Below are 10,908 nucleotides of genomic sequence, written 5' to 3' on the forward strand. Positions count from 1 at the left end.
CAGCTTCGTTCATCGAGTCACGTTGACATGTCCGATTGGGACCGATGAGTAAGGAACCGGATGGTGAAAGCTCGTGTCTGTTGCACAAAGTGAAGAAAGCAGCAGTGCTACAATGCTGGCTCTGTGAGGCTTTTCACCAGTGGCCAACAGAGGTCAGCCCTGGCACTGCTGTCGTATATTAATCTTCCGACTTGGGTCTCGAGAGAACGCGGCCACTTCTCTACACACCCTCGACAAGAACCTCAACCAGAATTCCATCACTCCGGCATGGCCCAACTACAGGCAATGTGCGTTTTCTATCCCCGCAACTGATTCTCACTAGCTAACGAGTGTGCAGTACTGAACGCAACCGCACAACGTCACCCTTGCTTAAACTCCCCGGAGAGATACGTAACAGGATCTACGACTTTACTCTGGGTGGCAATACATGGCATGTCGATACGCGTCGTAAATTGACCTGCAAAACTCCGAAAGCTGAGCGCAACGATCACCGAGCTCTGCTTCGTGTCTGTCGACAAATATATAACGAAGCCCGTCTCTTACCATGGTCACTCAGTGACTTCCGATGTGAGACAAAAGATGATCTTCGCAATTGGCTCACCAACTTTCCGAGGGAATGTCGCTGGGCCATCACGACTATCACCCTGTTTGCCTCTTCTGCCGATCGTCCAAATCCTTCGCACCCACGCCCAACGATGTCACTGCTTTTACCAAGAGGGATGATCGGCTTCCAAGACTTTCCTGGTCTTAAGAAACTTGATAGACATTTCGGAGTCTGTCCAGAAAGAGACTACCGTTTTTATACGCAGCTAGGCGATGGGACCAAAAGCCAATCTACCGAGCAGAAGGTACGAGTGGTAATCGCTCAGCCGTATACACCAGAAGAAGAACGTCAGCGACAAGGTTTTTCGTTCGTGGCCTCTACATAGCTGTAGAATAGCGTGCGGTATCCAGGGTATTGTATCATATCCTTTTCCCCAGACCCACAAGTTCATGTACACTGCGGGCACACCTGGATATCACAGTCAAATTGGGACGAGCATAGGCTTTGTGATGTATTTTGATTACTTTTTCAACATTCAGATCATGAACACCTACGCAATAGGCGCGTAGAAGCTGAACTTCCCCTTGGGGTCATACTTCTTCTTGAGCGATTTCAGCTTCTTCTGCCTCCAGCTCTCATGACCATACCAAGCCTCTGGCCCCTCATCACCATACGCATAGTTTACATAGGTGTGTAGTTCGCTAGACCCGGTACCCTCACGAATGATCTCGCGAAGCTGCGTGCCGAGTTCTTTGACGGCTTCGTCTTGCGCCTGTCCAGTCGAATTGTATATGATAAGAGGCGCAGCGAGGGTGTGCGCGTCGCGGAAGCCAAACGCACTAGCATCGTTGCTACGGTCGCGAATAGCACCACTGGCGTAATCCTCGAACATGAATATGGAGTTGTAGTACGGGTTGTCGGCTCCGGCGACGGCGGAGGAGTAGAGATCCCAGGCCTTGCGCTGCGCGGTGACATTGTAGGACTTGATGTAGATCGGGAAGCGGGGGTTGTTGAAGCCGAAGTCCTGGCACGGAGGTGATTCGAGCGCGATGCCGGTCCATTTTGCGAGATCTTTGTAGGTGCCGGACTGGGGTGTGGCGGCGAGAGGACCGATGTCGTGGAATGGTGCGGTGTACTTGGAATCGACGGTGGTAACACCCTCTTGGACGATGTAGATGATGATCACCGGCTGAGGAACGGTTAGCGAATGTAGTTCATTCGAGAACCGTCGTATATCTTACCCCTTCGGTATCGTATCTTGCATCATTCTGCCAGTACGTCCAGTCATGTATATCCGCAGACTGCTTTCCACCTTGAAGGATGTACTTGTTGGCGGCTTCATAGACCTGCTCGACTTTGTCGCCACTGAAGACAATCGTCTCGATTGCCCAGTCGTAGTGCTCGATGTCGTACACCTTTGTGGTGACGGATGTAACGACACCGAAGTTGTGGCCAGCCCCTTGCATACCCCACCACAGGTCTGATTTGCTGTCGATCGTTCTCAAGTCTCCATTTGCGAGCACGATGTTCATGGAAAGGAACTGGTCGGTGATCAGACCATAATGGCCCTGGAACCATCCGTGACCGCCACCGAGGGCCGGTCCCAAGTAGCTGACACATTCGCAGCAGCCGGTGACTAAGTAGTGTTAGAGCAGGCCGTGTCCACTGTAAAGTTGGAAAGCTTACCAGTCTGCTTCCCAGCGTCCCACAGAGTGTCTGTCAGGTTCTTCACATTGGCTCCACCACCGATAGTCGCTGACTTCCCGTCTTTGGCAATGGAGATAGAGTTCAACTGGGGCAGATAGATCTCGATACCATAGTCCATCTTGCCCAGGGTTGTAAGTGTCCCATGATGACCATTGTAGGTGAGGAACGGGATGTTGTGATCATGCGCAAACTTGACCTGTCGTGAACGTGTTAGCTGCTGCCCCTTTCGTCTACTGTAAAAGCTGTGAAGGTGATCTGCCGCCTGCGTATGAACTTACAATCTTCTGGACATCCTTCTCCGTACCTGGGGCAATTACAACGCTCGGTGTAGGAGCCTGTAGATTGGACCATCGGGTGGTGTAGGTAGCAAACTCCTTCGTATCGGGGAGGTAGATCTTTGCAGTGGCAGAAAGGTACGGTGCTAATGACTTGACGTCGATACCTACTGCGGGGGTCCTAGAGAAGAGGTCGAATGCCGAAGTAGGGGATGCCGAGACAGTCGGAACGACACAGGTAAGACACGAGCTTGCGACAGCCAACTGTGTCAGGATTCTTGCAAACATGATGCCAGCTACCGAAATCCTGGAATGTGGCTTCGAGGCATCTCAAATACGAATAGACATCTGCGCTGTCGGCTAAAAGCATCACGCTCTATGAGGAAGACCTCCGGGCCGCCATGCGGCATGCATATCGTCAGGGTCCAGAAGGCGTGAAGGCGGGACAGGTTGCATCGAAGGATTCAGTTCGGTCACACAATCGGCGCGAATCTGATCCAACGATGATCTTGTCTTCGCCGCGACTTGCGCTTGCATGTTATCGAGGTTTGTGGGTCGCAGGCATCACCGCGATTGGCTCGGGGATCGGACAAGATGCCGCGAGCCGCACCGTTGCCCTGGCCCGCCCAGACGCCAACAGCCGCTTCCTCTGCGCTAATGGAGATGCATTTTCACCCACATCCTTCCTCGCTGGAAAGCTTGCGCCCCTTGTACTTTACAGACTCATCGAAGGCATAGATGCCAACCCTCTGTCTTACCAACGACACCGCTGAATGCCGAATGCGCAATGCTGCCATCGTTGCGCGCCTTTTGCCCTGGCGATACCACGAACGTGACCATCGAAAACACTGATCACCTCCGCTATGCGAACATGCAATTGCAATATAGCAAGCCAAAAAAGAAGGCATTGCTCGTATTCGGCGTGATTCTGATCTATGGCCGGCAAGCCAAGAACTGCGCCGCTTTGTGCCTTCCTCTCTCTGCAAAGTATCGGATGGCGCACTCGGATTGGGTGCCAATGTGACTTCGGGCCGATGTGATGTGATTACACGGGGTATCTGTTGGCTGACATTCTATCGAGTTAGGCTACGCCATGAACGTCTCGGACACAGATCCAGTTCCATCCGTTTTGTTCTGGATCTGTGATTATACCGACCGACCCAGAGTTCAAGAGTGATGGATCAGACTTGAATCGATCATCCATCACCATCGTTGCAAAATACGCCATGGGAATCGTGGAGCTGTGGACCCTCTACGCACTCGCTGTCTCCTTCACGTGTCTGCGAACATACGCCAGGATTACCGCCGTGGGCCTCCGCGAGCTACAGGTAGATGACTACCTAGTTTGGATTGCCATCGTGAGTAGCAACGATTGCTTTGCTTCATACGTTTCCTTCTGCTAATGAACTGTTTACCAGCTGATTTACACCGCCCAATGCAGCCTCGGGTACAGCCTGGGAGTGCACGTACATGGTCTCGCAAATGATGGCATGACGCCGAAAGAGCGTGCTGCGCTGACGCAAGACGACCCCGAGTATAGATTGAGGTATACACGAAGCCAACTCCTGGCGCACAACGAACACAAGAGTGGCCCACGGCGCACACGTAACTAACTGGGCTTCAGAGTCATCGGATCTAAGATTCAGGTAGCTGGCTGGACCACCTCTGCCTGCCTACTTTGGTCTCTCAAGCTATGTGTAGCAGCATTCTACCTTCGTCTCACGGTGTGTATATCTATCGCAGTGGCCCTGGGAGCTTTGACTGACATGGATCACAGGCTGGCCTAGGGATGTATACGGCCCGCATTTACATCGCTTTCGTGTCTATAATCACCAGTTTCGTGATTATCATATTCACCATATATCTCTCCTGTCGACCATTCTCGCACTACTGGCAGATCAGTCCCGATCCCGGAAACTCGTGTCAAGCAGCGGTATCGAAGCGTCTAATCTGGGTTACATTCGTCTTCAACGTATCCACCGACGTGTATTTGCTACTGATACCGATTCCCATGTTAGGGAAGTCGAGATTGAGGACGTACAAGAAGATTGCCGCTATGCTCGTGCTTGGCGCTGGCATGCTCGTTATTGTGTGTGCAATACTGAAGAGCATCTATCTTATCACGGTAAGAGGCAGTAGCACAATCGCTAGGGTATGGGCTTCAACACTGACCGATCTCCAGGATCCTTTGAACAGTGCTGAGCTCACCGCCTCTTGGGGTACTCGCGAGACCTTCATCGCCATATTTACCACCAATCTGCCCATGATCTTCCCGCTGCTCAAGAACTGGCTCGCGCCCTTGCTACCCAGTACAATCGGCTCTAGCAACGCAAAAGGGCAAGAACCCCCAGGCAGTGACTTCGAAACAATTGGGGGAGGATCCGGGCCCGGTGGAAAACGGGCTAGTCGAAGGGCGCCGCACCGGGCGCGCCACACTTTCGGGGGCCTGACGCTTGATAACGAGAGTGAGGAAGACATGATCAAAGGAGATGATGTGGCCATGCATCGCATGCAGGGCAACGCTCCTGAATCAGATGGGAAGAACACGATCGTCGTGTGCAGCGAGGTCAGCGTGACGTCCAAAGATCATAGCGGTGTTCAGAGAAAAGCATCATTCCAGATCATGTAGTGAGTTATCGTCACGCTCCAGTACTGACGGAACTATACACTTCTACAACCTCATCTGACTCGGTCTTTCTATCTGTGGCGTTCGTGATGTAACTTGAGTCAGATCCCGCTGCATTGCCACTACGCGACTCCTTCTGCATGAGGCTCACACAAAGGCTATGCGCAAGGGTTTGCAAGTATGCCGTCGGCGGCTAAGGATGATATTGCGACACGGTACAGAGACGAGAGAGCCATGTTGGATGTACTTCCAGGCCAACTCCCCAGCTCGAGTTCCAAAGGGTCTATTGTAGGAGTCTGTCATCCAATGAAAATGAGCCATCCCCTTCGGTCCACAGTAGTACGGCAAGCGACTCCATGGTGGGCTCTATGATACCAAAGAATCCTTCAAAGAGGATTCTCGTGCCAGGAGATACACCCCGGTCTTCACCCAGAGTAGCAGTTGCGGCCTGCTTGTCATCCGCCCCGTAGTCGCTCGTGTTACCAGACATGTAGACTTTTGCCTTGAGTATGTCTTCTTTGTGAGTGAGGAAGTACCCGGAAAGTTGCTGGACGACGTCCGCAACTGTGACAGTACCGCCATCTTCTCTGGTAACAAGTAAGGGCTGTGGTCGCTGATAGCGACGATTTTCCTCAAACCCAGGCTCGTCGAACTCGTCATCGCTGAAGCCTGTTTCAAGAGCTGCGAACTGGTTGAGCTCGTCGATGCTGAAGGCTATCTTGGTAAGAGGGATTTCGGAAGCTGGTTTTGATGCGATAGCGTGACCGTCAAAGGGCGATAGGGCAGTCTTTGGATCATCGAGAACGAGGATGTTGGTGATGTCCTCGAAGACCGACCAGCGCAGACGCTCGAATGCTTCATTAAGACGGATGGCTCCACGGGTCTTGGTCGGGCTTCCATTGAGGTTCTCGGGCAGAGAATCGGCAGCCATGTTGAGGCCAAACGCTGTTGTATACAATCTGAAGTAGATTTTGCCAGCATACGTCGGTGGTACGGGTGCGCGACGACGACCCACTCTGCTGCAAAGCGCTATGTCCCAAATAGGCTGCTAATCGGAGACGCCAAGCATCCCGAGGTCTACTACCCCACCCTAATTTTAACCGCGTTCGTCCACGATGCGCCAAAGTGACACGAGAACAGTCAGAAGCGCCGCTTCGTTTACGCCAGAAGCCAAAACGCCTCGTCATCAAGGAAGTATGATGGAGCCTAGGTAGCATGGATACACCATTTCATTGCCAAGGTTCCGAGGTCGGACCTGTTTTCTTCGTCACAGTACCTGGTAGCGCCGTGGCCACCGCTTTCTCACATTAATGCCCCGAAATGGAAAGAAACAGCCCTTGATAGTGGACTTGATTTGGGAACATGGCCAAGCCGATGCGGACTTGTAACACTACAAGCGGTCGCTTTCTTAAAGTGACAGTCCCCGCTCAATTTTCCAAGGCTTGCATCCAGCGTCTCTCTTATCGATTCCAAGGTTTGATCCGTATTGTATCATGTATTCCCGCGATGGTTACACTTGGACGCCTACGTCTGGCTTGACAGCTGGCGTTCCCTCCATTGGCGTTATAACACCCTCCACGAACAATTCCAATACTGACGAACTTTACGATGTCATTGTCGTCGGTGCTGGCTACTGCGGCCTCACAGCCGCGCGCAACGCTGCAGTCGAAGGATTGAATGTGCTGCTACTCGAAGGTCGGGATCGCATTGGCGGCCGATCATGGTCATCGAACATCGAAGGTTATTCATTCGAAATGGGAGGCACATGGGTGCATTGGGGCCAGTCGAACACTTGGAGGGAGATCGTAAGGTATCGGATGATGAATGACGTGGAGAAGTCGTTCGACTTCTCACATAGTGTTGATCACTACGAATTGAACGTTGGTCTCAAGGCTCTACTATGAGCCATGATAAGGAGGTCCGTTCCCATTTGCCGATCTACAAAGCTGTTCACCTACTGACACAGCCAAGGATGAGCTTCTTACCTCGGCGCTAAACAAGTTCACCAACATCGATGGCGCTCATGGAAAAAATGTAATGCCTCTACCATACGATACGTTTCATGTCCCCACTGCAATCCAACTCGACGATCTCTCCGCTCAAGACCGCATCGATGAGATCGCGCCATCACTATCCCCACAGGAGCGCGCAGCCATCGAATCTTTTATCTTATTATGTAGTGGAGCCACCCCTGCGACTACGAGTCTTCTGGAATTCATGCATTGGTGGGCTATATGCGGCTATTCCTACGCAGGCTGCATGGACATGCTGATCACCTGGAAGTTCAAAGGCGGACAATCAAGCTTCGCAATCGAATTCTTCGAGGAAGCGCTCCTGACCAAGCGTCTCGCGTACGCTTTCAGAAGCCCAGTCGAGCACATCAAGGACACAGGCCTCAAAGTCGAAGTCACTACACGCGATGGACGCCAGTACCACGCAGCGCGGTTAATCTCAGCTTTGCCTTTGAACGTCTTAGGCGACGTGACTTTCGATCCCGCCCTTAGTACTGGAAAAAGAAAGGCTACTGCGATAGGTCATGTCAATCAGACCGTCAAGGTCCATGCAGAGGTTTCGAACAAAGATCTCCGCTCCTGGGCAGGCGTTACATATCCGCACAACCAGCTCATGTATGCCATTGGGGATGGCACAACACCCACAGGCAACACACATATCGTCTGCTTTGGCGGCAGCAACAAACACATCAACCCTGAGGGCGACATCGACGCAACTAAGCGTGCAGTCACAAACATGTTTGTGCAACAAAAAGACGAGCCTAAGATTGAGAGACTAGTATTCCACAACTGGTCGAAAGATGAGTTCGCAAAGGGCGCGTGGTTCTTTTCATCACCTGGGTTCCTTGCAAAACACCTTGATCATATGCGTCAGAGGCATGGGAATGTGCTGTTTGCTAACTCGGATTGGGCACTTGGCTGGAGGAGCTTTATCGACGGTGCGATTGAGGAAGGCACAAGGGTTGCTTTCGAAGTGCGGAGAGAGTTGACAGAGCTCCGCGAGGCGAAGACTACCTAGGTAGACTATAATACAGCGACGCCACTATCGTGATCTGAACAAAATATGAATAAACCCAGAAATGTTATTCCACAGAGTATAACCTTTGTGATTGCTTATCTCAGAAGGTACATCGTTGCGTCATCGGTGTTCGGGCTGTGTCTTGATAGGCAGCAGGCGCAAGGGTAAGCTCAACCGCTGAGGACGGTCAAGGAGCGCAGTTTCAGTCGTTGCGCGCCCATAGCGTCGACAGTCACCCATTGTGCGAAGAGACCGACTCGAAGAGTCTGTAAAGCCATTGAAACCTGTGCTTCGGACGCTTTACACCATATCGTTCAACCGGAAAAGCGCGCGCGGGCATTAAAGACCGAGACCGCAGGACGCAGGGCGCAAGTCACGCCCTCTCGACACTGTGTATGTCTTCTCTCGAATTGGAAAGATCATTTCCGAATACCTGCACCTCCTCTTTGCGATACTTTTGTACCAAAGGTCTTGTGCTCTAGCTGTAGCGATGTGGCACCTCAAACTTCGACGACGTCATATGGTGAAAAGTGAAAGTGAAGCAGCATGTGAGCGTTTGTATCAATAAACACCCGCGCTTTGTCCGCTTTTTCGACTTCGGCTTGCACGACACCTTCTCCTACTACCTACTCTACGATCTTTATCTCTCGTTCATATACCTTCTCTACTCATCCCACCATCGTCGCAATGGCAATCGATCCCGCCACGCTTAGGCGTTATACCGGATGGTATGAAAACGACAAGACATCGGCCGAGCGCGTCGCGATTGCACTGGACGGCGCCACCATGAAGCTCCTTCGGTTCGATACCACTACTGGCGCGATTAAGACCAGTTCCACTCTGTCCTTGGACGCATCGACAATGCGCATAGGCGGCGACGCGGATATCCGAGCGCTTTGGCGTGTAGATCGCGAGTGCGTCTCGATCAGTTTCGCGATGCGCGGTGAAGAAGTTGGGAGCTTCTCTATCAAGGGGACTTCCTACTCCCGCCATGAGCCTGATAGGAAGAGTGCGCTCCTGGATCTGCCTGCTGAGCTTCGACAAGAAGTGTGGAGGTATGTTCTCGACGGGCCCGGTAGCTTGGTCATTTCGTCGCCAAAAGACGGAAAGGTCGTCATCCAAGACGTTGCTGGCGAGCGCACGCCGTACAACCGCATAGCCGAGATCCACAAGGCCTTTGGCAACGAAGCCAAATTTCTCGAGCTCTCCCTAAAACATCTTGTCGCTAAACCTAGAGAGGGTCTATATCTCGTCAACGTTCTCGAGCTTAGCGACTCGTGTCTCGACCGCAAGCTCCGCAAGGTCACATACGAGACCAATTGGGGTCCTGAGCTCCTACCTCGTCGAGAGGTCCTCCATGGCCTACTCATGTACGGCAAGAAGAACGAGCACGTAAAAATCAACATCGAGCTCAACAATTGGTACCTCAAGGATGCGAAACCATACATCATCCGGGAGAAGTTTGTTAGATTCGGTATCGGTCTGCGAAGAGCAATCCGAGGTATCAATGTAGGTACTTTTGAGGAGTCTGCCTGGATTGTACACAAGTGGAGGGGAGAGAAGAAGGTAGAGGAGTTGAATGCCTCTAATGTATCGTTCTGGCCAGCGCAAGAGGAGTTGACGGACATGGAGTGGAACAAGGTGAAGAGGGCAATCGGTGTCAAGAGCTTCAAGGGTATCATGTTAGGGTGCGGTGTAAGAGGGCCGCAGGACTTGGATGTCGTCGTTGAGCTGCTCAAGAGCTATTACCTTAATGGTACATAGCGACCAAGAACGACTTCGACTTGTAGCGACCTGGCTTGGTTTCCTCGTATAGTTGGAATATATCGTATGGCGTACCGTTGCTCGGCGAGGAGGCGGGTTTGCTGACGGCAATGAGAGCTTCTGAATCTTTGATGGAGTGGCTATCATATACGCATCTCCAAGAGAATAGCGAAGATCGACGCCTTGCGGATCTGATACGACGATGTTTCGTTTCCGCATGTGACATTTACATGCGATGCGCAGCCAACGTCGATACAATCCCAAGCTTCCATGACACGATACAAGCACACACGGTCCAGCAGCTCATCGGTATGATGTCGAAAATCCTTCCTGACGCGCGTGGCTCTCACGCCCTCGTCTGGGTGTGCTTTGTTGCTGGAGCAGCTTCGACTGATCGGAGTCAAAGGGACTTTTTCGTGCACCGTATGAAATCAATCTACGCACGTACGCAGTTTCGAAACATTCCTACTGCAATACAAGGCCTGAAAAATGTATGGGAGCGCGGGTACGGGAAGCGCTGGACCGTCTGTGTTCCTCATTTGTCGAACGTGCTAGTCATGTAAGGCATATGCATAAGCATCTATGATCTTACATGCTTCAAGTTCTTACTACGACGACGAACACACTACTGTATCTGCTGTAGGCTATCATGACTACCGGATAGCTTCAGAGCGTAGCGACTTGTACAGTTTCTATGGTCAAAACAGAACTCTCGACGACAGCTACGCGCGTGGAGAGCCGGCATGAGAACAAGTATGCGCTACGATCCGACAATCAGGCTACCAGCTCACAAAGCTCGCGCTACAAAGCAATGTCACATCCGCGCAACCATGTCAACATGACAGAACAAGGCACCGTGGACTGTGAAGGCCTGAACCACTTGCAGCTCGCGTCGTGCGCGCTCCAAAACGACATTGTGGGTCCACAGTCCGACACATCAACTCGGCGAATTGCCTGTGGTT

The 10,908-nt window shown here is 52.0% G+C and overlaps 5 protein-coding genes across 5 annotated transcripts; 3 read left to right on the plus strand and 2 right to left on the minus strand.

Annotated features, from left to right (window-relative positions):
- Positions 1-1,094: 1,094 nt before the first annotated feature.
- J4E83_010985 (uncharacterized protein) lies at positions 1,095-2,814 on the minus strand (the record flags this gene model as incomplete). The annotated part of the gene is made up of 4 exons (XM_049337863.1): positions 1,095-1,733; positions 1,786-2,180; positions 2,231-2,447; positions 2,530-2,814. 4 exons carry the CDS (start codon positions 2,812-2,814, stop codon positions 1,095-1,097), a joined length of 1,536 nt encoding a protein of 511 aa, XP_049183026.1.
- Positions 2,815-3,752: 938 nt separating this feature from the next.
- J4E83_010986 (uncharacterized protein) lies at positions 3,753-5,155 on the plus strand (the record flags this gene model as incomplete). The annotated part of the gene is made up of 5 exons (XM_049337864.1): positions 3,753-3,884; positions 3,945-4,072; positions 4,151-4,250; positions 4,304-4,651; positions 4,709-5,155. The coding sequence occupies 5 exons, from the start codon at positions 3,753-3,755 to the stop codon at positions 5,153-5,155; spliced, it is 1,155 nt and encodes a 384-aa protein (XP_049183027.1).
- A 280-nt stretch (positions 5,156-5,435) lies between these two features.
- Positions 5,436-6,083, minus strand: J4E83_010987 (uncharacterized protein; the record flags this gene model as incomplete). The annotated part of the gene is made up of 1 exon (XM_049337865.1): positions 5,436-6,083. One exon carries the CDS (start codon positions 6,081-6,083, stop codon positions 5,436-5,438), a length of 648 nt encoding a protein of 215 aa, XP_049183028.1.
- An 823-nt stretch (positions 6,084-6,906) lies between these two features.
- Positions 6,907-8,182, plus strand: J4E83_010988 (uncharacterized protein; the record flags this gene model as incomplete). The annotated part of the gene is made up of 2 exons (XM_049337866.1): positions 6,907-7,032; positions 7,124-8,182. The coding sequence occupies 2 exons, from the start codon at positions 6,907-6,909 to the stop codon at positions 8,180-8,182; spliced, it is 1,185 nt and encodes a 394-aa protein (XP_049183029.1).
- Positions 8,183-8,869: 687 nt separating this feature from the next.
- J4E83_010989 (uncharacterized protein) lies at positions 8,870-9,946 on the plus strand (the record flags this gene model as incomplete). Its single annotated transcript, XM_049337867.1, has 1 exon — positions 8,870-9,946. The coding sequence occupies one exon, from the start codon at positions 8,870-8,872 to the stop codon at positions 9,944-9,946; it is 1,077 nt and encodes a 358-aa protein (XP_049183030.1).
- Between the last annotated feature and the right edge of the window lie 962 nt (positions 9,947-10,908).

This window comes from Alternaria metachromatica (genome assembly GCF_023757995.1).
Source record: "Alternaria metachromatica strain BMP 0045 chromosome Unknown scaffold_58, whole genome shotgun sequence".
NCBI classification, from domain to species: domain Eukaryota; kingdom Fungi; phylum Ascomycota; class Dothideomycetes; order Pleosporales; family Pleosporaceae; genus Alternaria; species Alternaria metachromatica.